The 25,204-nt window shown below is 34.3% G+C and overlaps 5 protein-coding genes across 5 annotated transcripts; 3 read left to right on the top strand and 2 right to left on the bottom strand.

Moving 5' to 3' along the window:
- On the top strand, positions 51–2,471 carry LOC109331063 (rac-like GTP-binding protein RHO1). The gene is made up of 7 exons (XM_019565341.1): positions 51–238; positions 783–870; positions 956–1,065; positions 1,234–1,297; positions 1,829–1,893; positions 1,977–2,042; positions 2,136–2,471. Exons 1-7 carry the CDS (start codon positions 140–142, stop codon positions 2,229–2,231), a joined length of 588 nt encoding a protein of 195 aa, XP_019420886.1. The 5' UTR covers positions 51–139; the 3' UTR covers positions 2,232–2,471.
- LOC109331058 (vacuolar protein sorting-associated protein 35A-like) lies at positions 3,612–13,624 on the bottom strand. The gene is made up of 21 exons (XM_019565332.1): positions 13,414–13,624; positions 13,244–13,340; positions 13,009–13,132; positions 12,219–12,404; positions 11,661–11,748; positions 11,420–11,476; positions 11,221–11,310; positions 11,003–11,125; positions 9,950–10,084; positions 9,016–9,132; positions 8,320–8,559; positions 8,183–8,248; positions 7,913–8,002; positions 7,391–7,480; positions 6,710–6,802; positions 6,359–6,427; positions 6,196–6,276; positions 5,946–6,053; positions 5,759–5,862; positions 4,288–4,401; positions 3,612–4,186 (listed from the first exon to the last, which is right to left on the bottom strand). Exons 1-21 carry the CDS (start codon positions 13,501–13,503, stop codon positions 3,976–3,978), a joined length of 2,373 nt encoding a protein of 790 aa, XP_019420877.1. The 5' UTR covers positions 13,504–13,624; the 3' UTR covers positions 3,612–3,975.
- Positions 15,202–17,839, top strand: LOC109331025 (GDSL esterase/lipase EXL3-like). The gene is made up of 5 exons (XM_019565309.1): positions 15,202–15,581; positions 15,700–15,830; positions 16,007–16,240; positions 16,383–16,638; positions 17,413–17,839. The coding sequence occupies exons 1-5, from the start codon at positions 15,299–15,301 to the stop codon at positions 17,604–17,606; spliced, it is 1,098 nt and encodes a 365-aa protein (XP_019420854.1). The 5' UTR covers positions 15,202–15,298; the 3' UTR covers positions 17,607–17,839.
- LOC109331298 (SKP1-like protein 1A) lies at positions 19,354–21,013 on the top strand. The gene is made up of 2 exons (XM_019565706.1): positions 19,354–19,761; positions 20,569–21,013. Exons 1-2 carry the CDS (start codon positions 19,465–19,467, stop codon positions 20,740–20,742), a joined length of 471 nt encoding a protein of 156 aa, XP_019421251.1. The 5' UTR covers positions 19,354–19,464; the 3' UTR covers positions 20,743–21,013.
- LOC109331295 (pentatricopeptide repeat-containing protein At3g51320) lies at positions 22,170–24,396 on the bottom strand. The gene has a single exon (XM_019565703.1). It carries the CDS (start codon positions 24,275–24,277, stop codon positions 22,514–22,516), a length of 1,764 nt encoding a protein of 587 aa, XP_019421248.1. The 5' UTR covers positions 24,278–24,396; the 3' UTR covers positions 22,170–22,513.

The following is a 25,204-nucleotide window of genomic DNA, read 5'->3' as shown; positions in this document are numbered from 1 at the left end:
TGTTGTGTTTTGGTACAGATGTGTAATTGAAGCATAATAATTTGGAAGGAGATTGTGATAATTTGGGTCCTCAGGTGGAAGATCTGAGGGAGGGTTTGTTATTTGTTTGTTTGTTTGTTTATTGAATTGAATTGAAAAGATGAGCGCTTCAAGGTTCATCAAATGTGTCACTGTTGGAGATGGAGCTGTTGGTAAAACTTGTTTGCTAATTTCCTACACCAGCAACACTTTTCCCACTGTCAGTATTTTCTCCCTTTTCTCTTATCCAAATTTGTGTTTGCGTATATGTTACATTTACTATACTCACCATCGCGGCCTCAATTGCGGTCACGATTTTAAAACAGTAGTTTCAGCCTTGCATTTTTTGTTTTTTGGATTTTTGTGATTCAATATGAAATTCAGGTGTATGTCTATTGCCTAGCATTGCAACAAATATAAAATTACTTGAAAAGATGTATTCATATATTAACTTATATGTGGGTAGTTTGTTTAGGATTTTAAAATAAGTGATTTTCAAAAATTGATTTTGAATTAACTTTTGTGTGTGGTTATTTCCTAATAATTTCACCTTTTCTTTTTAGATAAACATGTTTAGTAAAGCTCCCCAAACAAGCATACAAATGCGTCCGAAGGGATTTTTTTAATGAAAAAAGACTAAACAAATCGGCTGTAATATACTAATATGAGATTTGGCAGTTATTAGTTGTTTGGATTGTATCTGTATATTTTCGAAAAGAGAGGCATTTATCATTTTTTAAAGTCTACATTTTGTTTGTAAACAGGATTATGTGCCAACTGTTTTTGACAATTTCAGCGCAAATGTGGTTGTCAATGGAAGCATTGTTAATCTGGGTTTGTGGGACACTGCTGGTAATGTTGCATATTTACTTTTTATTTCTGTGAAATCTACGAGGTAGGAATTACTTTATGAATTTTTCGGTTATTTGTGGAACAGGACAAGAGGATTATAACAGATTAAGACCTTTGAGTTACCGTGGTGCCGATGTTTTCATACTGGCTTTCTCTCTCATTAGCAAGGCCAGTTATGAAAACGTGTCAAAAAAGGTAATCATCCCACTTTACTGCTGTGTCCCTTGCTTCTTATGTTATATGCAACTTTGCTTTTTTCCTTTGAAAGTAAATATAGGCTCCTTTATGACCCATAATGAACAACATACTGATTGTTATTTATGAAATGTTGCTGATAAGTTGGTGTGTTGGTTTCATTTCCAGTGGATTCCCGAGTTGAAGCATTATGCACCTGGTGTCCCCATAATTCTGGTCGGCACAAAGCTTGGTAAGTTTGTTCCTTCCTGATGTGATGCTAATTTTGTGGTAACATGTATTTATTAGAGCCTGCCTTCACAGCATATATATTTCTCTTATAACTCATGGTTTGTGTTATGAGGAAATCATATAATTTCTACTCCATGGATTTAAAACTTTCGGTTATCTGAGTGATGAACTTCTGAATGGGCTCTTTCTGTTGGCGAGAACAGGTTGGAGTATTGCTAGTGCAATTTATTCTCTTTTTTCTTTCCTTCATCATTTGTTTCTCATTCCAATGTCTCTGATACCGACATTTATGGTCAATGTTTTGATATTTTTGGTTGGCTGTTAGTTTTATTTATTAAAAGCATTTGTAGATTAGCTGGCCCTATCTCCAGATATGTATTAATATTTTCAAAATGTTTCATTGCCTGCTTTGTTAGTACTGAGAGGACAAATGATTATGTAGTTTCATGATGGGTGCATATTCTAGGAATGGTTTTCTCAACTAAGAGTTAGTTGCTTATCGTTTTGTGACTTGTAAATTATAATGAGACAGATCTTCGGGATGATAAGCAGTTTTGCATTGACCATCCCGGTGCCGTGCCCATTACTGCAGCTCAGGTGAATATTAATTTGCTATGTATGCATCGGAATCTCTTTTACTTATTTAATACATTAAATCTGACATGTGCATCCCTTTAAAGGGAGAAGAGCTTAGGAAGCTGATCAATGCACCCGCTTACATTGAATGCAGTTCGAAGACACAGGAGGTACACATTTCAATCTATTTCTAAATGTTTGTCTCAATTGTTAATCGTTAATATAATATGTAGTTTAAAATCATTTTGTTATATATATTGCAGAATGTGAAGGCAGTGTTTGATGCAGCCATAAGAGTTGTCCTTCAACCACCAAAGCAGAAGAAAAAGAAGAATAAAGCAGGGTGTTCCATATTGTGATTCACTAGGTCTAAACATTTAAGTGCCCTTTGTTCTACCTCTATTTCCCTCTCTCTCTCTCCCTTTCTTCCTTTTCATTACTTCTTTTACTATTGAAGAAGTTGGAATCTCTGAGTGTTTGTCTTGCAAACACTCTAGATCTCCTTAAAGCATAAGGTGGTTTAACTCTTTGTTTTCTTGGAATTATTTTATCAACTCTAATAGCCAAATTTGCATTTCTTGGTTCCCACCTTTTTCTTATGACATATGTTTTGATTTATGTGTTCATAGACTGGAATATCCACTTGGGATAATGACTTTGTTTGTTTGAAGATATATATTTAAATTATTTATTTTTATATAAAGCATGGCTGTGTGTACAAGTTAGTTTAACAAAATCCAATCCTAAACTTGTTTTTAGGCTTACTACTTGAAAGCATACCACTATTTAGTTAAAAAATTAACTTAATTAACAAATGAGTTAGCTCTTATATAATTTTTTACTTGGCATTAATTCAAAACTAAGTTGTTACTTTTTTTAAAGGTTAAATTCATTGCATTAAAAAAAGCAACTAGGATAGGAAGTAGTAATAAATTACAAGGCTACAAGTGAGAATCGATTTGATGCTTTTTTCCGCCAGAACTTAATGTACGTGTAGACAATAATGTCTTCATAATCATTGGTACTTATTTCTTACTACACCATATACTTGAAAACATAAAATAAGTACTCCAGCCCTTTTTTATAGGAAGAGAGAATTTGGTCTTGATTTTTGTATATAATCATTTTTAGAATCTTGAGCACATTAATTAATGTTTTTTAACAAAAGTATCCCTCTTTCTTAATTCAGTCAAAAGATAAAGATAATGAATGTATAAAATTAATAATTAAAAATAAGTAAACAGAATGAATCCCAACATAGAAGGTAATTTTGAAACTACTTCAAAATATCCTATAAAAAAGACCTAATAATTTACAAAACATACCAATACTAAACTTTTTTTTATATAGCAAATGCTAGTATGGTAACATTTTTAATGAGTGAGACTCAAATCCTTAACTTTCCAATCATTTCATTTCTTAAACCTTTCACCCTAAGCACCTTATGACTCCATGTATCAATACTAAGCTACTTAGCAAGTTTTACCTTTTACCCTTAAAAGCACAATAACCCACACTTGTTCACTTACTATTATAATTCTTACCTCCGTTTTTTGTCTCCTCTTGCCTACACCTTCATCATAGGTCTGAAGTTGTATTGATAACTTTCTCGAATTCTTATGTCGACCCAAAATTGAAAATATACATATAAGATCGTTTTTTATAATCCCTTTAATTGTTTATAAAACTTAACTTTTAAAATTTAATAAGTAGTAAAAGATATGGAGGAAGCAAGATGCTAAGGTCACATTACATTAACAAATAAGCCAAATATATCCGACACTCAATTCCTGCCCATCTAAAACAACAGGTGAATTCAAAAAAATAACATGCGCAAACAAAACAAACAAACACTCCCAATTATATACCAGAATACCATTTAAAGAAAAAGGGGGCACAAATGACATAAAAACAATGGTGAATTGTCTGCTTATCTATATACTAGACATTCTTAACTCCGTGTAAACCATTGTGCACAACTTTAAATTTAAAATCTAGTAACTACACTACAAATCAATTCTCTTAATATTAAAGTAAAGTTGGGGAAAAGGATCTAGAAAAATTCAATAGTGGCTCAGCCTGATGAGTTTCACAACCAGCATGTTAAACCTTTATGGATTCATACTTCTCACCTACTGTGCCGCCTTTTTGTTTCTGGAAGTGTATATATCGCATTGTACTAGCTAAGAAAGCATCCGCCGCTGGATCTGCCGTTGCGCACTCACTTTGCATTTCATTCATGATTAACTCAATTAGGCTCTGGATAGAAGCAACCGTGACCTCTGGGGTTCCCTTCTCGAAGAAGTAAAGATACCTTGCGAATATAAACGACATCAATATTCCATTTTATACTGTAGGAAAGCAAAGGGAAAACAATGTTCACTTGATAATTAATATTATAGATGATAATCTTACTTGTTCAATATCTCAATGAAGAGCACAACTGATCCGGTGCTACCTCGTGCTGCATTTGACATTTGCTGTGCAGCATTTGCAATTCTTAAAGCCCGCTTGAGGCATAAAAGGACCCTGGTTCACAATTAAATATGAACATAAACTGTAAGAATCATACAAGAAATATAAATTCAGAAATAGATACCCATCTTCGTTTACCCAAGAAAAAAGGAATAAATACCCATCTTCATTTCCAAATTCTATGAGACATATTCTAAATCCCTTGTCAACACTTTATTTTCTACAGATATGTATTTGAAACTAAATCTGTCTCCTCAAGTAATTCTCCATGTATATGAGGTTTGCTAACATGAGAAAGCTTATTTTAGTTGGATCACGTTAACATTGAGAAGATGGGCAAAAATACCCTTTAAAGTTGTTGAAAAAGATTTAATGGGAAGATTATTTAGTAAAAGCGTTTTTCTAAAAATTAAAACCTCAACTCTCAACCACACCATCCAAACACTTCCTTGAGACCCATTCAACTCAAAACCAGAAAAAAAGACACCATCACACCCATGAAATGTGGCACCACAGCAATAATGAAAGTATGAAACTTTACTATAAAAAATGCAAAAAAGGAATAAACTAACATTTATATTCAATCTTCAATATCATTTTTTATATAAAAACAACCAACAAAAGAAAAGGAAGAAACGATATATGAAGAAATTGGACTAAAAAAGGAAATCAAAAGAACGGGGTTTCATGTTCCCAGAGGAAAAGACCTCAATCTCGTCCATGGACTCAGGTGGTGACGTGACCATGGTGGTAGCATGGCCGCCACACAACAGAGGACACTTTGATGAACAGAGTTGGCATGACTGGACGGCGAGGAGCAGTGGTGGGCTGTGAACAGTGGCTAGCAAAAATTGTGGGCGATGGGCACACACACATACAGCGGTCATTGGCGCTGGGGGCAGAGTGTTCAGGCATAGAGAACAGAACTTGAATTCTTTCTGGTGTTGAATCGTTGGGAGATGGAGAATGAGGTAATTTAGTTTTACTAAAATAACCTTTCCATTAAATCTGTTTCAACACAAATAAAAGGATATTTTTGGCCATGAGTTCAAATCCTAGAAACAAGTTCTTTGCTTGCGAGGGTAAGACTACGTACATCTGCCCTCCCCAAATCCCACCAGGTGGGAGCTTCGTGCAATGGGTCATCCTTTATTTGTGGGACACGATACTAACATGATCCAACTAAAAAAAGAGGTTCCTCAAGTTAGCAAACCCTTCACCAACAGTTACTGATGTATTTTGTGGTTCTACATTAGGATTATTGTGACATTCAAATAATTAAAATTTACGTAAAATTTAAAACTATATGTCCAACTAATCAGCAAACAAGGAAAAGAAATAGACAACCTTCCATGAATTGCAAATTTGAAATACAGAGAAACAAACACTACTCATAACAGTAGAAACATACCTCTCTCCATTTTTCATGTTATCGCGATCATCAATCCAAAATAGATGTGAGCACGCATAGACAGCTCTGCACTGATCTGGCTTCTTTAAAAGCTTTGCTGAATACTGTCCAGTGAAAAGATACCAAATTAAGATTTAGTATAAAAGTAAATATGAGCACCAAGTAAATAATGGAGTTCGATAATCACCCCAGTGGCCTTGTGTGTTAAAGTATCTCTATTCTCAACACTGAAGATGTGCATCCTTTGAAGAGTTCCTATTATTAAATGGAGAGCCGTGATCTGTGCTCTGGAGTCCTAGTGTAGCAATACAAACACGTGATGAAGCCAGGGCAACCAAAAAATTGGCATTATAAAAATCCCTCCAAATTTACCCTCAGTCCTCTTAAGAAAGAAATAAAGGGGGAGAGCTAGTCTGGGGTTTCATGAAAAGACTAACCGAAATTTCTTCTTCATACAGAATATAAGCTTGGGTGAAAAATTCATATGCAACAGGCTCCAAATCAGAGTCATTTGCAGCCTTATAGAAGAAAAGAAGAAAAAAACAGCAGTGGTTAGGAAATATCATTTTGATGTGCTAAGAAACAAATTAGTCACAGTACCTCAGCACATTGCAAGTACAATTGCAGTGCTAATTCCGGTGCTTGGACACCTGCTAGAGTCTCGATAGTCTGAGACAGTGAAGACAAAAGTATCATCAAACAGATTAACCAACTAACCGCACATAATGTTCCAAGAATTTTTTTAATTTAACACAAATCAAAAGCAGAGACGAGACAAGATGGTAAATTGTTAAGATTACCACTTGCTGTAATAAATACTGAAACAGCAATAAGTCTTCACATTCTCATCATTATTAAATATTCAACCATTGTTTGTACTTAATTAGGAAGGCTGGCTAGCACAAATCAACCATATAAAAGAAGCCAAGACATTTAGGAAAGAAATACTACCTGGTTTAAAAGCTGAAAAATTTTCTTTGGTGTTATTAACACATCATCTCCAAATGGATTTTCATTTTGACCACCTTGCAACTGCCTAACCAACTGTAAATATTAAAGTACATTAATTTATGTATCTGGCTTTATTATAAAAACACAAACAACAGTATGGAAGGCAGACATTTTCAATCAAGAAAACAGTGACACAGGAAACAACATCGAGAAACCATAAACTAAAAAGGTAAAGTAGTCTTAGCGTTCTGACTTGCTTTTGATATTGTGGCTCATTGCCACTTCATCTAAATGAGAAATGGAGCTCAATATGACTCATTCATCTAGAAATGGAAAGACAACTCAATTTTCATCTGATGATGACGACTTGCAACCTACTAACCTCAGTTGCCTCCTTTATCAGAACTGTCAAATAGATGGAAATTAACTATGTACACAAGCATCTAGCATGAAATCAAGAGTGAGATTAGAATGTTTCAAAACATGTAATCCTAATTATCATCTAGTAAGGTTGATGAAATATGACAACCACACCAAACTAAACCAAAATGCTAAAATGTTTTGGTCTCCAACCTATGCTGTTGCTGCTAACCCTATCAATTCATCACGATGTAAGCAACAAAAATGTAAAAAAAAAGTGCAAAATTGTGACCGGCAACTAATCACAACGGTCATTCAAACCTTTAAAGAAGAAAAGACAAGAGGTGGAACAGTGAAAGGTAGACGTTTTGGTCCTCCAGTCAATATGTGCTTCCTCACAGTATCTATAATCTGCAATTCAGCACATGATGATTAAGGCACAAATTAAAATAAATGTTAAAGAATATAGTTTGTGATCACATGCATCATGTTAAAAATCACTAAACTGAAGTTCGAAACAATAAAACCACAGATAAGTATTCATAATCATTTAATCATAGGATCACATGACCAGTTATGATTTAGATAAGGATACGAAGGCAAAAAGGCTAAGTTAACATCAAATCCATTTTTAGAGTTCAGCCAAGATTTATTTTAAAATATTCGCAAGTGTAAAATCCATGTGTATGCATCAGTAAGAAGTACAACAACAAAAGCCGTATCAATAGTTAAAGATGAAGCCTTCTTAACTATTATTAACTGCAGTTTGGAAGATAGAAGTTCAAGCAGAAAAAACAAGTGCAATCTGATAATCATCATAAAGCATGGACATTAGCAATTCACCTTAAGGAACTCTTCTGGATCATCATTATAAAGCATCTGGATTAGACGGGCAACAGAATTCTGCTCTTCTTTGAAATCATCTTCATCTGCCTAAGAGGAGAGGAAAGAAGAAATTAAGAAAAACACAAAAGGATTATCTTGTCTAACTTATTTTAGAATGTGCTGAAACATATTATTATAGAAGATGAGATGTAATGGGGGGGGGGGGGGGAATAATTGGCATTGTAAAGATTAATAGCCCAAGGAAATTGGTGGTAGAACTGAAATAACCTCATCATTAAGAATCCCATCAGAATCCTTGATAAGCCCCTTTACCAGCTCAAACAATGCTTCAACCTACAAATAAACCAAGTCATGTTAATAAGAAACTCACCAAAATGCATACCAGACAATAAAATAAGACATACCTCGTCTGAAGTAGAAATCTGTGTTCCATTTTTCATAATGCTTTGAATAATAACAGTTGCCATGACCTTATTAGTTGGAACATCAAGATATTCCAGTACACGGGGATAGTTTGAAAGCTTCAAGGCAGTCATAACATCATTATATTTCTCTAGTGGAGCACTTAATAGAGCAACAATCTGCTTTGTTGCCTTGTTATCCGCAATTTTCCCTTTGCCAGAGAGTTTTTCCACACATGCCCCCTAACAAGAAGTATATACAGTCAGGGCATGGCCTTGAGAAAATCCTAAACTAAGTTTTCTTCCTCATATGAAAAGAACCAGCATTCTTGCTATATATTCAGTCATATGTACATAGCATTCATCAGTACTATTTTCTGACAAATATAATTTAGCCAAATACAATTCATACAAGACCAGTGGCAATATTTCCTTTGACCCTTATATTTCTACAACCTTTTCTTTTACTTTAACTTCTACACCTCTTTTCACTCTGTATCTCTCCTTCTCTCATTTCAAGTATAACCATCAATCATATCTATCATTTTTCCTCTCTTATCTTCCCACCTCCCTCTTCCCTACACCTCTTCACACCACCAAAATTGGTGTAGGAAGAACATTACTGTACTTCCTTTGCTTTCAAAGATTGAATCAAACAGTTAACATGAATTTGCACTAGCAGTTTTTATTGAAACATACCAGAACTTGATCAGCATAATCAAGTCGATCAGGGTGGACATGAAGAGTGAATTTGAGAAGAGATGAATATAAAGTTACAACTCCAAAAGTGGGCATGTCAGGCTGTGCCTCTATAACCTGCATAGCGATTTGAGGACATCAAATTTTACAACCATTGAGTATAAATGTAAAGTACAAAAATATGAAGGATGTAAGAAAATATACTTTTCTGTTCTAGGACGCCCAAATCAGAAGTACGAAAGAGAAGACGAACTAGATATTCAATTGCAAAATGAGTATGACAAAACTCATTCTTTATAATCCAATTATGAAGCGAACAAGGTTTGAAACTAATATTTAAAGCTAAACAGAATTTAAAAAGAAAGAGGAAGCATCAAGATTACCAAAAGCATTTCACTCCATAAAATGGAAAATATCGCACACATGAATATACATATATATATATATATATAGAGAGAGAGAGAGATGCACATAGGCTGATAGGCATAGCTCTCAATACGCTCATCATGTGATATTGTTGTTTTATTTCTTCAAAGATTATTTTGCCTTTAGTGACAGCACACAAAACATTATATATAATCCTCAGAAATTCTTCCCGGGGGAGATAAACAAGCTTAGTTTCTAGGAAGAGTCAATCAATTAGTCCTACTCAATCTTTGGTTAAATGTGTCGGATTCAAAATTAGGTCAACCATGACAGGATTCTTGAACTTTATGTTGTAAGCATCATAGAACTATATATTTTGCACTACATGAAACTGTAAGGAGCTTGCAACTATGAAAGAGTATACAGTTAACCAAAGAAGTGTTAGCCTAGTGATGAAGAAAACAGATGAACATACTGAGAATGATAGAGTCTTAGATCTGGATACAAAGACAAACACTTAGCAATTCAAGGGTTTATTAAACGGTGGGAATAAAAGTCCAAAATTTACCTTGCCAATGGCATTGCTTAATTTGGAGAATGCTTCCACTTGCAAAAATTCTGGCAACACCTCTGCACTTGAAGCAGCATAATTTGAAAGCCTATCCATTAACTGAGACAGCACTGTCTTAATGTCGACAGATGGCTGAAAAACAGTAACAGAGAAGACAAAGAGCAACTCAATGTCAATACCTAGTGGGTTTGCAGCATAAAACTTTCATGGATATTTTGGATGCAATGTTTAATGATACAAACTAAAAAGTATGTGATAGCTACTGTCAAGCATGTACTTCGACTTATCAATTAAACCAAAGGGGAAAACAATTGTATGCTTAACTACTGAAATCATGGTAGTCAACATGTAGTGGCTCCCATGATGTGCAAAGGTTACTTTTTTTACCAAAGTAAGAAGGGTCGACTAGCACACAAAGGCAGACCCTAATCTATCTAAACAAGTAATCAGTGCTTCTGTGTGATGGACCTGCAATATTATGAATCCAAAAAGGTTTTGTTGAAGGGCTGAGGATGACATTAGGATAAGTTAAAGGGGTAATTATGTATTGGGAAACTAAATACATCATTTCCAATACAAATTCATGGTTCCTAATCCTTAGGGCTGAGTTAACAAAATCCATCAGAAAAATAGAACATAATGTAAAAGGCATTGATAGTTCTAACATAATCTGAAAATAAATGCAGCAAAATATGGCTAGGCTGGCTTCCATCTGCCCCATATGAATAGTCACAAATTTAGAGTTATTTATTCCAAGCATTAAATTTAAGTCAGATACTTTAGGTAAATTTTGTGCAACACTTCCTCAAATTCAACTTTACAGATATTCCAATTTTCCAAACTTGTGCAGTATTCCAGAAAGTTGGAGGAATCACTAATTATTATACAGTTTTTTTCTATTTTGGACATTGTTTTGTAATTATCTTGTTTATACTTTATTGGTGCATCTTCACAACCATCTTTGATGAGTAAAATCTCATGTTTTCGAAGACACACATACGTCAAGGCTTTGTCCATAAATAATGCCAAAAGAGGTGCAAGTTCACTAACTTGGAGCTGCGGGTAAGCACCCAGCAATACATCAAGAGTTTGCAAGTGATACTCATCAGGGAAGACTTGAATTATGCAATCCATCAAGTAGAACTGAGCCAGCATATCTTTGCAATTCACAACCTGCCTAAGATAGTTGAGGAAAATGAATGATTTTTCAGTTACAAACTGAAATATGTCTTGGCAATTGGAAATACAAATAGCAAAACATATTAGACCTGCTCCAGTACTCTGGGAAGAACAACATCTTTATACATATCAAGGTCAACACCCTCTATCTGACTGAGAACATGGAGATTCTTCCCGACCTAATAACATATTAAGAACAAAAAGGCAAGAGAAGCCCCCTATAAGCATTTGATCATGTATAGAATCTCATTGCAACGAAGTAAACCAGTTACAGGCTTCAGATATTACAAGATCACGCAGTTCATTCCTTTCTTTCTCCCGCTTCTCCATCCCCCGGGCAGGCCCCTGCAGACAAGAAAGCACGACAGGCCAGCAAACCTCAACTCAGGTTCAGCTAAGAGTATGAAATTTTAACATGCATTACTACACCTGCATGATCAGAAACCACACCCTCATGACATGCAACTATTGTGATGCCATGCATGTCCAAACATGAGAGCTGTAACAATGTGCAGACAATTTAACCAACCTGATGTTGCATCCGCACCCACAGTTTATTCATTTCCGTGAAATTTTGGAGTACAAACTCTACAGCATCAACTACAGTATCTGCATCCCTACATATGTCAAGGTAAACATTCACATATCAGACTCAATCTCAAATTGGTGCAGCTTAAACTCAATATAATACAACGCCGTCACCCCATTGTCACGACAAATACAAAAAACCACAGAGTGAGAAAGAAATACATAAGACAATGAAAGACAAACAATAAAAATTAAATGATAAAAAAGAAAGGAAACATAAAGGAGGATACAATATCCTAATGACCCCAATAGTTTACATCATACATCAATATTGCAAAGGTGCATTGAGATGTTAATGTGGATTTCATTTAGATTAGGTCGGTGGTTCTGACAGAACTAAAAGAAATGATCACGCCAAGGGAGCCAGCAACTGCATTCCAAATGTTTAGAACCACTGACTTTGTTCATTGCAACTTCAAATGTGGCTCAAATTAAAGGCCTTAAATAGAAATGTCCTGCCTGTGAAAAGAGTGAAAGGTGAAGAACCTTGATTGCTTACCCTTCATACTCAGAACCAATATCAGGCAATTTATCCCTACTAACTTGAGAAAGGTAACTTCTGAGAAAGAGTCCACGAACAGGGTTCTGAATACCACGACACATTTCCACAAGATCCTTAAGAACATCCTTAGCAGGAGCTTCCTTGGATTTGATGTATACAGATCCTATTGTACAGAGGAGATACCTAATCATGATCATAAAATTAACATCTCATAAGTAACTTAGTAAGTAGATTAAACACAAAAGAATGAATGCATAATTACTGGACCTAGAATATTTCAAATCTTCCTCATCGGAAATTAGTGAGAGCTTCAAAACAGCCAAACGCCCAAAACTATGCCAATGCAACAGTTACATACTATTTTTTTCCAAATTGCAAAAGCTAAATAGTTTTCATCATGCTTTGTGATGTCATATCAATCTCAATAATGCATAGTTAGTAGGATTCAGCATCAAGGACCGTCGTGATTGCACACCGCTCCACATTTAAAAATGACAATAACTATAACTAAAAATAACCTTCACAAATTAAAAGATAGTTTTGAATTGTGTTTGCGCGAATGCTGTAATGTAAGTTAACCGCAATTGCAGACATTTACAAAAAATCCAGACTACACAACAACAATTGCGATTATCGAGACTATAAACACCGCATTATTGCAAATTGCGACCACAATTGCAGTTTAGGCTGCAATGCAAGTACACATTACAATCACATAACTCCTCCTCACCATTATCTTTCATGCAATTTCCTATAAACCACAGTTATTCTGAAAAATGTGACTTACAATCTAGGCAAAGTGTTGCCAGCATGCTGAACGAGTTCATAAAGATCAATAATGGAACAACCGCGACGAGTCTCTTCCTCAAAAAACATCTCCAGCTTCCTTAATTGATCAAAGGCTCGCATATCTAAACAATAAAAAAATTTAAAATAAAATAATAAAATACTCAACAATCGCAATAGTTAATAAACAAGAGAAGCAGATTCAGGATCGGATGAGATCTGAGAGAGAAACTAACAAAGTTCATAGTATTTGTGAGGAGAAAGCTTAGAAGTTCTGAGCTCGGAAAGCATCTGAGCTGAATATTTCAACGCATCTTTGAGATTATTTGAATCCTGAAGAAAATGAAAAATCAAATTAATAAGGAGAATGAGAAAATTAGAAGAGGTTAGGAATAAGAGGAATTACCAACGCACGGTGCATGTAGAATGAATTTTGTTGAAGGCCAGCGATACCAGAAGCCAAAAATTTCTCTTCATCTTCGGTTCCGTCTAACATTGTTCGTGAATGAGTTCACAACTTCACGGTGTTACGCTTAGGATTTACGACGAGATTATGATTCTCTAATAACTTTGGAACTTCGTGGAAATGATTTTTAATTGAAGAAAGCATGAAAGGGTGTGAAAGAAGATTGTTCACAAAGTCAACAACAAAAAACTAAGCCCAAATTCAAGATAAATACATCTGCAATTTCATTTTTGTTATTTGGCTGTGTAAATTATTGCGCACGATTAAGTTATATTATTTTAAACGTAAATTTATTTTAGTAAATGTAGAATTAGTCTAAGTGTTGATCTTTATAATCATAAACCGATATAGATATGTCAATAGATAATAATGATATAATACTGTATTACATATTACCATCATAAATGTGTTAGTATCAAAATAACTTGGGAAAAGTAAAACCCGCTCGACTTACACTCCTTTTTAAGATTAAATTCATTTCTTTAGTGGTACAATGTTAAAAATATGAGTTTTGTATTTGAGAAAAGATGTATGCAGTGAAATAAAAAACTATAACTTGCTTAGACATTATTACACGTTCTTTGGGTTTGTTTCCTTTTGGATCGGGCTTCTTGTTGAACCCATTAGATAATAAAATAAACTTTTTTGCAAAAGAGATTTTGTGATACACTAGCATGGCTTAGAAGTGCACATGTTGTACCACATTAGATTGCTGACATATTACTTTAAAAAGATTTGAATGATATAGATTTTAAAATATTTTAAAAAAAATATTAATTATTGTTAAAATAGTTGAGCATTTTTTGTTAGTTGATGAGTTAATTTGATTATATAGATGATTCAATGTAACTTTGTAAAATTTAATAATATTTCTCATTCATTCTTGTTCATATCAAGAAGATTTCTCTTGTTCCATGACTCCTACCATTTTAACAATTATAAATGATGAAATCAAATTTGGGTTTCACATTTCAGTAATAGACTCTCTGATACCGAAGAGAATGTTGCAACAGTTGAGAGTTGTGTAAAAAAAGTGGGAATATTTAGCCATTTATTATGCCTGAAGTGAAAAGGAGGAAAAGAGAATGGGCACCGAAAGATATGCAGTAAAAATTAGTTGTGACATTAGACAGTCAAAAATGGAGTGCAGATATAGCCATATGGCCTAAACTGATGTAGTATTGCATCACTGTGTTCCTAACTTCTTATGGGTAGGTGCCTAGACTTTTATGTTCATGGTCATATTCAAGATTCATCACAACAATCAATTCAAATTTTGTATCAAAATATTTAATCCATTTTATTGGACAAGTATATAATAAAAACTTATCCTAAATGTCTCACCCTTAAACAATGCATAGAAATTCTTCCACTAAAAAAGAAATATACATCGAAATTACTTCATTTGTATTGTAAATTCCTTAATGAACTAAAATAAGGTTAATGCTGATATCTGCAAGTTCGGCATTGCTTTATACAACATGAAATCAACAAAAGGCCCATCTTGTGAATTAAATGCAAGTTCACATTTATTGACTTATCTCTGTTTTTTGGTTGCAGATTGAATAGGATAATGCTTCTTAACCACTCATGAAAAAGTACTAAACATCTCAATTAATCAAAATCCTCTTGTAGAGGTGCTGCATGCATGTGTCACTGATTATTAGATTCAGCTAACAATCTTCTATAAAAAAATGTCCATGTAAAGGTAGTATAGCTTTGCTATAAGTAGCTGCACCAAGTTCACCAATGTATACACATTAACAAAGGGTCATTAGGGTGGTTCTTTCAGAAAGAAAAGCAGGACACTACTAGTCACAGAAGCATGAAGTTTATCTTTCAAATGCTCCTTTCTCAATTGCATTTACTCATTCTTTGGTGTTTTGTCATAGCTATAATCTTTCAACATGTTTGTGCTGTGAGTCTACCAAACAATGAAACTGTCCCTGCAGTCATTGTGTTCGGAGACTCTATAGTTGATCCGGGTAATAACAACAACATCAGCACTGTTATCAAATGCAATTTCCTACCATATGGTAGAGATTTTGCTGGAGGAAATCGACCAACGGGGAGGTTCAGCAATGGTTTAGTCCCATCGGACATCATTGGTACAAAAACCCTGCCTCCTACACTTATGTTACCATGTGTATATTCATATTGAAAACAGAATGAACATGTTCTTTTGTGTTCAATTTCTTGATAAAGTCCTTTTGCTATAATTTTCAGCTGCAAAATTTGGAGTCAAGAAGCTTTTGCCAGCTTATCTTGATCCAAATTTGCAACTTCAAGATCTCCTCACAGGCGTAAGCTTTGCCTCCGGTGGCGCCGGATATGATCCTCTAACATCTAAATTAGCGGTAAATAGCTAATCAAATAAGATTCAATAATCAAAATTTCACTGTTCTCGGATCTCATAATAACAAGTGTTCTCAATTGATACACTCCATATGTGTATATATATGTCTTCCATCATAATTTTTGTTACCATATCTTAAAACTAACTATAACTTACATTTTTCCCTTGTCACATAAGTCTGTGATACCATTATCAGATCAATTGAAGATGTTCAAGGAGTACAAAAATAAGATAAAAGAAGCAGTTGGAGAAAGCAAAAGGGCAACAATAATATCAAAAAGCATATACATACTGTCTATAGGAAGTGATGACATTGCTAATACTTATAGTCAATCAGAAATTAGGAGAGCACAATATGACACTCCATCATATACAGACCTAATGATTTCACAAGCCTCAATCTTCTTGCAGGTATATATGTTACACTTGTGCCAATTTTCTGTTCAAGGCTAAACTAAACAACTAATTCTTCCAAAGATAATGCAGTATATGCTTAAGTAATGTTACTCTATATTTTCATTTTTATGTGTCTATACTAATGAATTGGATGCAGGAACTTTATGGAGTAGGGGCAAGGAGGATTGGAGTAATGGGTTTACCAGTGATAGGGTGTGTGCCATCACAGAGAACAGCTAGTGGAGGCATTCATAGAACATGTTCAGATTCTGAAAACCATGCAGCAATCATATTTAACATCAAACTTTTCTCTCTAATACATGCCCTTAAGTTAAAGTTTCCAGAAGCTAAGCTTGTCTACCTTGATATTTACACCCCATTGCTGAACATGATTCAAAATCCATCTAAATATGGTAATGGCACTCAATAATTCTTTGTCATTATATACTTATTATAGGTACCTCACAATGTTGGACCATTATACTTTATGAATATTTGACCTCTAGTTTGATGGCAACGACAGAATATGAAGTTATGATTACATCAAAACAGAGGTTTTTTCACGTAAAAAAAGAAGGTTTTAATCTAACAAAAGTAATACAAATCAAATGATGTGCCGATGGTTTAAAAAACTTTACACTGATGAATGATGCATAGTTTTTAAACTAAGAAAGAAAGGGTAATTTTAAGCAATAGCCTGTGTATTATTCAAGAATTAAAAAAATAGAAACTTTGTATTGAAAAATCTAACTTCTAAATTTATTACTTACATCATTTTCAATCCAAAGCTATTATAGATGCACTTAATAATCAAATTACAGAGGATACTCGTTCTTTGACATAGAAAAAATATCACTTTTTTGAGAGCACCTTTTCCCACAAATTAACGACTACTCATCCGCGTAACATAAGAGATCCGTGCATAGTTCAGATCATTACATGTGGTAAAAGTAAATTTTCAATGGTTTAGATTTTAATTTATTTTTGAATTAAATAACTTCAAAAAATTCATCCCCTCATATTCTTGGTACCGGAGAGGAATCCTATTCCAAGTTCACATGAAAACATATCTAAAAAACACGTGGGGATCCTCTCCAGTAGAGAGTTCAGTACTGGATAAGATTAAGATATGTGGCAAAAAAAAATATTTCAACAGTCATAATTACATGCTATTTTTTGTGGTTTAGGTTTTGAGGTTACAGACAAAGGATGTTGTGGCACAGGAAATGTAGAAGTTTGCCTATTATGCAACCGTTACAGCCCAAACACATGTTCAAACCCTTCAAACTATGTGTTCTGGGATAGTTACCATCCCACAGAAAAGGCCTATACTTTGCTTACTTCTATGGTTGTTGATAACAAGATCAAGGACTTCTTCTAATAACACTATTGCTCTCATTTTAATGTCATTTTTTTTACTTATCTTACTGTCTTTGATTTCTTCTTGTTCACCTGGTCTAGTAAATTTTAATGTAAAAATTACATTGATCTCTACTGAAATTTAACTTCAATTATATATAAATTGTCCTTCCTCTTAATTTAGAAACTATACCTTACTTTATTCAAACAACTAAAGAAACAGAATGTTGATCTTCATAGAGCAATTTATCCACTGTCATTGATCTAGTATATAAAATAAAATGTTGATCTAGAACTAATGCATATAAGAATATTGAAATGTGAAACTAATAAAATTTAAACAAACCAAATAAAAAACGGGTTTTGATTCGATTTAACAATTTAGTTTGATTTCTTATTTAAAACTTGTTTATTCGTGGTTTGATTATGGTTTTAATGTTTTATACTGTCCAAACGCACGAAAGTTGAATTGAACCCTTGATAATATAGTTGTGACCCATTTTATTCTTGTTTTTGGTTTCCTTTTCATGTAATCATGTTTTTCACCCACTTTTCTTAGATACGAATCATTGTGTTGTTTTTTTCGACATTGCTAATTTGGTAAGAAGGAATTAGTAGATTAGATATGATAATTGATAAAAGTTATTTGAGTTTTTATTTAGTAGAATTATCTTTTTTATGATTATCCAAAAATTCTATGCAATTGTTTTTTTTTTGCTTTAATCTAAAAGTAAACAGGATACTTTAGTTGCACAATTAATCTCAACAATCCAAATTAGTTGTCTACTATTTTTGTTTTATTTACTAAAAATTTATTGAACTTGATAATGTCCACTTTGACTCCATTTTAATAGCTCAAATACAAGGAAGATCATTTTAACCCTATTGAAAGCAAACATGTAGCCCTATGAGGGTTAACCTGAACTAAGGCTAAACATGAGTCGGTTGGTTAGGTAAAGTTTATTTCTTACTCAATCATAAATATTTGTTGGATCACTTTTTTAATTTGAATATAAACTTAAAACTAACACGATCCTAGATATCGTCAACTCAGACAACCTTTGATCTAAATGAGATCTAACTAAATATAATACACATCATTTTAGATAAAGTTTTCTCGATGTTACTTATTAGTATGTATATGTAACTTGAGATATGAAATTATATATGTATATATATATTGTTAATTATGTATATATGATAGAAAAATTATGAAATCAATGATATTTTCAACCAAATATATGTCATACTATGTACACAATTCAATCAATAAAGGTACATACAAACATGATGAGCATGATAAGTGTGATTGACAATGAAATAAATTGAATCGGGTCATATATTATCTCATACATGATCCTAAATATTGACATAATCTAATTTTTAAATCTAAACCTAATCTTAAACAGAACAAGGCCAACTTTATTGAACTCCTAACCCAAACGATTGGCATATCCATTTCAAAATATATATTATATATGATAAAAAATTAGAAAATGAATAGTATTTTTGATTAAAGTGATTCACTACTATGTACACAATTCAATTAATAGAGGTCCACACAAACATAATTAGTGCGATCGAGAATAACACAAATTAAACGAGGTTATATTTATCTCATACATAATCATAAATATTGATATAGTCTAATTTTTAAATATGACACGCCGAATAATAGGATAATCATTTTAACATTTATAAATCAGGATAATCATCGGATAATAGGAAACACTAGTCACAGTCACCTACACCCTTCCTATAAATAGAGCCCCGACCCCTTTCCTTTATTGCTAACTCAATTGCGAAAAAGTTAGGGTTAGGGATTTCACAATTCATACCGAGAAAGTTGAAGAAAAATCTCAATCTCATCAAATTTCATCATGTCATCACCACCAAAGAAGATCACTCTTAAGAGTTCCGATGGAGAAGCCTTCGAGGTTGAAGAAGCGGTCGCAGTCGAATCCCAAACCATCAAACATATGATCGAAGACGATTGTGCCGATAACGGTATCCCTCTTCCTAACGTTACCAGCAAGATCCTTGCGAAGGTTATTGAGTATTGTAAGAAGCACGTTGAGGCTACGAGTTCTGAAGAGAAGCCCAACGATGAGGATCTAAAGGCCTGGGACGCTGATTTCGTCAAGGTTGACCAGGCTACACTCTTCGATCTGATTCTGGTAAGATTTCAGGTTTCGTTTTTTTCTTTCTTTTTTGATGTCGAATCGATTGTATGTGTTGTTGTTGCGGTTGAAATTGGTTTTTTTCTTCGGATTGTTTGTTAAAAAAATTTGGGGGTTTTTATGGTTGGTTGAAATTGAGTTCTTAAGGTTTGATATTATTTGTAAATTTGGTAACGGTTGGTTGGTTTGAATTGTTTGCCAATTCCAATTAGGGTGTTCATAGTTTTTATTTGAGGTTGGGAATTTATATGGATTCGTATCGTTGTTTCACTTTGTTTGGGTATTGTGAATTGTTATTGTGATATTTGATGAGGTATCGTGTCCTATGAACATATATGTGAAGTTATATTATGATGTTATTTGATATGTGACATTGACTGGTGCTGTAATTGTTTGCCTGGGGTTTTATGAACATATAATGATCCTGAACTTGATAGGGTCAATGTTTTTCTGTATAGAAGATATGGTTTATTTTTACATTTCGGTGCGTGTTTCCGTCTGTACTGAGTTTTATGAAAAACAGAAATTCATGTTGCTGGACATGTGTTTTGCGTCTATAATTGGTCATGTTACTTTATATTTGTCATAAATTGTTGGGATGTTGTTTAGAGTACTTTTCTTGTATGCTTAAATTCTTAGTGCTAACTAATATTCTCTTCGCATATTTGTACTAACAGATGTTGAATACCTTTGTATTTTTCCTGCTTCCTTGTTTAGATTATTTGTTGAAAACATATAACCCAGTCCGAGTTTATGAAGTATGTTAATGCTGTATGTCACACTCGTGAAAAATATTCTTTGTAGGCTGCTAACTACTTGAACATCAAAAGTCTGCTGGACCTTACATGCCAGACTGTAGCAGACATGATCAAGGGTAAGACTCCTGAGGAAATTCGCAAGACCTTCAACATCAAGAATGATTTCACCCCGGAGGAAGAGGAGGAAGTTCGTAGGGAAAACCAATGGGCATTTGAATGATCCTGTCTAGCCTTGAAAATCTCTATTAAGAGGACTGTCACCAGGATTTATGTTATGCTTTTGTTTCCTTCACCAAAGACCCGCCCTGTGGATTTATCTATGCTATATATACTTGCTTTATTTTAATTTCTGTTGCTTCCTATGTTCACTGTTCAGACTTATCTTCTTTCACGAACTTAAGGGTCTTTTAATTTGTAAGTAATGGTTGAATTTGGTGAGATTCTGCTACGAGGATTATGTATAATTCTACCGTTTACATCCTTTGGTTACTAATTGTTCATTCGTAACGTGGCAGTGTTTTTTTGACCAATCATAAACACTAGTGCATGTTTTTTTGACCAATCATAAACACTAGTGCATGGAGTGTGGTATATTTAGCACGTGTCCCAAAAATGTGTCATTATGTTTGTCATTATTTATAATTGGTCAGAAAAATACTTATTTATTAAAATTTTAGTTTAAGTACATCTTTTTAACTAATCAGCAATAATAATAATAATACATGAAATGGTATACTTTGTGGGATAGTACATGTGCTGCCATTGAATGTACTATTTACACTTTCTTCCCTTATCTATTATTGTGCACAACATTCTTTTGAAAATAGTATTGAACGTCGGGCGTGGTAGTGGAAAACTTTCATGGTGTATTTAGCACGTGACTTTTCACTAATTGTGTGTACTAGTTATTCTTTGACACCAAGTCCAAACAAATGTTGGATGAAATTGGGTTCCTCTCGGTAATGCAATGTGAATGGATACCTTGGTTAAAACAACAGAAAAATATACCGGGATTCCTTCAACAAGCAAGTCTTACGTTTTCATTATTCAATTAACAAGCGAACTTTTTGGTTGAAGGGCCTTAAAACGTAAGATTTTGATCATTGAAAACCCAGAACAGTATGAGCTCTTGAATAATAAAACCCAGGAATTCCCTAAAATTACTTCCCCGATTAAAGTTTAATTCATTTTTCTTGATTTTTTTTGGTGTAGAGATCTTTGGGAGAGGAATACCTTCGTCTATGACGCAGAAGAGCTATTCAACTTTTTGTATCCCATAAAAGCTTATGTCGTTAATCGTTATTACCAATTGGACTGCGTTTCCATTTCCCAACCGGGGTAGACTTTGCACAGTTTATGATATCTTTTATCATTTGATACTAAGTTCCTTTCAACCAAACTAGGAGGCATGTTAATCAAGAGGAATCATTTCAATCGTTGAAAAAAACTCCACGACCACATGATTAGAAGATGCTCATTGGAAGTGGATAAAATTTATAGTTCTAGCATGCTCTAAATAATCCATTTTATTAACAAGGTCGAAGTTTAATCATATCGACAATTAATCATTCTGTAGCAGTAAGCAATGCTACACTAAATGAAATTTAAAGCTCATAAATTGGGACTAAAAGCCCTCAAGCTCACAAATTGGGACTAAAAGCCCCAAGCTCATAAATTGGGACTAAAAGCCCCAAGCTCATAAATTGGGATTCTGTGTAAAATCAGTATGCATGCCACAAGGGGATGTAATGCCAGGGGAAACATTAGAACCTCAATCAATAGTCTTACACCCCAAAGGATATGGGGATACCCAGGCATGGACCAGAGAGAAGAAGAAAAAGAAAGAGACTATCACCTAATAAAAATATAATCCTCAAGGTGGTTGAGTAGTTGAACAAAATCCGGAAAGTTGATTTAAAAAAATTCGAGTGAAGTTTTACGCTACTTGTTCAAGAGCTTTCTCTGTCTGTCATCTTCATCTTTACTCCATTCTAGCTAGTAATTTCTGTCAGGCTCATTGATAAATTGCCTGAATCAGAACTTGGCAACCTTAATCTATTTGCTAGTTCGTCCAACATCTTGTTGAGTGCTTCAATTCCTTCTTGCTGTTTGTTTGTCATTTTGAAGCTGTGAACAATGTACTTCAAGTCCAAAAGACTGCTTCCGGGTGTCATCTCAAACTTCCTTTCCTTCATAAGCTTTTGTACTCTAGAAACATTCTCCCACTGAGCAGCCACAGCATAGATGACAAGCAGAAACTGGTAGCAGGCAATGTTTTTAGGATCCATGTCAATGAGAAGATTAGCAATTCGTTCGCCTAAGTACACGTCTCTCTTAAAACGACATAAACCAAGCAAACCTGCCGATAACAGCAAGTTATATGACATGATGCCATCGAGTTTTGCTATGTTCAGCAGGAACTCCTCCGCTTCTTCAACAAGCCCCACATTTGCAAGAAGATTCGCCATGCACCAAAAATGAGCAAAATTGGGCTTCACATTATACACATCAGTCATTTGTTTGAAGTAAGACCTACCCTCTATCAACAGCTCTGCACGAGCACAGGCACAAATGACGCCAATAAAGGTTACTTCATCGGGGAGTAACCTTACTGCATTTCTATCCACACTAGGATTTTCACGAGGCTCAACTTCACGTTTGCCAATCATTACATCGAACAGGTTTAGTCCATCTTTAGCACTACCGTGAATGCAGTGCCCTAAGATCATTGTATTCCATGAAACCAAATTCTTGTTTGCCATCCTCCCAAATACTCTACATCCCACTCCCACCCTTCGGCATTTACAATACATATCGACCAAAGCTGTATCGAGAATCAAACTCGACCTCGTAAACATCCTGATAATCCTCCCGTGAACCGATCTTCCTTCCTTGACTCTACCCGATCGACCACAAGCTGTAATCACACAGACCATAGTCCTAGCATTACCTTTCAATCCAAACTTGCCCATTTCCCGAAACAACTTCAATGCATAACCAGGATTCCTACCCTTCAAAAACCCACTAATCATCACATTCCAAGTAACCACATTTCTCTCAGGCATTTCATCAAACAGTGCATGTGCACCACTCATATCACCAACCATTACATGCCCATCAACTATCGAATTCCACGATACCAAATCCCTAACCAACATGGTGTCAAAAGCAAGCTTAGCAAGCTCAATGGCCCCACAGGAGCCATACATATGAATCAAAGAATTCTGCACTGGCAAAACAGAATCAGCACCTTTCTTCACTGCTTGCCCATGACATTTCTTACCAGATTGAATGCAACCCATTTTCGAACACGAAGCAAAGAGTGGAACGAAGGTGTAGCTATTGGGAAAGAAATGATTTTTAAGCGAGTGAAAGTAGAAAAGAATACCTTGGTGGGGGACATGGCTATGAGAATAAGCTTGGATGAGAGTGTTGACGCAGAAAGTATCGAAAGAGTTAAGGTAACGAAAAATGGAAAGCGTATAAACGACGTCGCATAAGGTAGAAGCGCGGGTGAGAAAGGTGCGTGACAAAAAGGGGTTGCGGAAGAGTGAAGAAGTGATGAGAAGAGATTGGATTTGAAAAAGTTGAGGAGTGGTTAGGGTTGGAGTGTGAAGAAGTGAATGGAATGAAACGAAGGGAGAGAATGTCGTTTTATCGTGAAAAGGAAGAGAGAAAGTGGTGATGGAATGTGAATGAATGGTGAGAAAAGTGTTTCGGAAAAGAAGAAGTTGTCGTTGGAAGACAGGGCCCATTCATTTGGAGGTTGAGTAACACAAGTTTCTGATGTTGAAAGCTTAAGCGCCATTCACAAACATGGCTATGGAGGAAGAAGAAGAAGAACCAATACAACATTAGATTTAAAGTCAAAGATGAGTTATTGGTTATTATAATCTTAAATTTCTCAAATTGGATTGTGATAGATGGGTAGGATCGTTTTACATTCACCAATAAATCTACATAGAGTCTAACCTAAAATTCATTTTAATTATATATTCAAGAAGTCATTCAAATATTAGGGTGGTGATGGATCGGATTGGGACGGGTTAAGGTTCATCCTTATTTGATTAAATATTGGTCGAGTTATTTTTTGAACTCGGATCTAATCTTGGATATGAAGTTAATCCGACTTTTAAATATCTATTAGGTCGGACTTTAAATTCGACTTGATCATAGACCCGACTAAATATCATACATGCTCATTTTAAATAATATATTCACAATATTATTTATTATTATGAGTATGTAATTCGATATATAAAATGATATATGTATATATATATATATATATTTAATCATGTATATATGATGAAAAGTTTAGAGAATTAATAATATTTCCGACCGAAAAATGTTATAACTTTGTACTTGTTTGAATAAATATACATACAAATATGATGAGTGAATGATCATATCATGAGTTAGGTCGGGTCATGTTTGGTCTTTATCCGACCTTAATATTGATCTGGTCTAATTTTTGAATCCGAACTCGACCCTAAAACAAATGAGACTCAACCTTATTTGAACTCAATCCTGATTAAATCGTACAGGTGAGCGAGTAGGGCTAAAGCATACTCACCCGTATCACGCATATGTCTTTTGTGTAATTAAAAGTACTTTCTCACCTATAGTAAGGATTAATTAATTTAATTCATTCATTTTAGAGGGAGTAGTTTACCCTATGG

This window comes from Lupinus angustifolius, chromosome LG17, assembly GCF_001865875.1.
Source record: "Lupinus angustifolius cultivar Tanjil chromosome LG17, LupAngTanjil_v1.0, whole genome shotgun sequence".
NCBI classification, from domain to species: Eukaryota; Viridiplantae; Streptophyta; class Magnoliopsida; order Fabales; family Fabaceae; genus Lupinus; species Lupinus angustifolius.
This window is presented reverse-complemented; position numbering and strand designations above follow the sequence as displayed.

Excerpts from the sequence above, each read along its gene's own strand:
- LOC109331063 (XM_019565341.1), top strand. The coding sequence starts at position 140 with ATGAGCGCTTCAAGGTTCATCAAATGTGTCACTGTTGGAGATGGAGCT. Across the intron at positions 239-782 it reads CCAGCAACACTTTTCCCACT|GATTATGTGCCAACTGTTTT; the intron begins GTCAGTATTTTC and ends GTTTGTAAACAG. Across the intron at positions 1,298-1,828 it reads TCTGGTCGGCACAAAGCTTG|ATCTTCGGGATGATAAGCAG; the intron begins GTAAGTTTGTTC and ends ATAATGAGACAG.
- LOC109331058 (XM_019565332.1), bottom strand. The coding sequence starts at position 13,503 with ATGTTAGACGGAACCGAAGATGAAGAGAAATTTTTGGCTTCTGGTATC. Across the intron at positions 13,341-13,413 it reads TCTACATGCACCGTGCGTTG|GATTCAAATAATCTCAAAGA; the intron begins GTAATTCCTCTT and ends CATTTTCTTCAG. Across the intron at positions 8,560-9,015 it reads ATTATGCTGATCAAGTTCTG|GGGGCATGTGTGGAAAAACT; the intron begins GTATGTTTCAAT and ends ACTTCTTGTTAG.
- LOC109331025 (XM_019565309.1), top strand. The coding sequence starts at position 15,299 with ATGAAGTTTATCTTTCAAATGCTCCTTTCTCAATTGCATTTACTCATT. Across the intron at positions 15,582-15,699 it reads AGTCCCATCGGACATCATTG|CTGCAAAATTTGGAGTCAAG; the intron begins GTACAAAAACCC and ends TATAATTTTCAG. Across the intron at positions 15,831-16,006 it reads CTCTAACATCTAAATTAGCG|TCTGTGATACCATTATCAGA; the intron begins GTAAATAGCTAA and ends TTGTCACATAAG.
- LOC109331298 (XM_019565706.1), top strand. The coding sequence starts at position 19,465 with ATGTCATCACCACCAAAGAAGATCACTCTTAAGAGTTCCGATGGAGAA. Across the intron at positions 19,762-20,568 it reads CACTCTTCGATCTGATTCTG|GCTGCTAACTACTTGAACAT; the intron begins GTAAGATTTCAG and ends TATTCTTTGTAG.
- LOC109331295 (XM_019565703.1), bottom strand. The coding sequence starts at position 24,277 with ATGGGCCCTGTCTTCCAACGACAACTTCTTCTTTTCCGAAACACTTTT.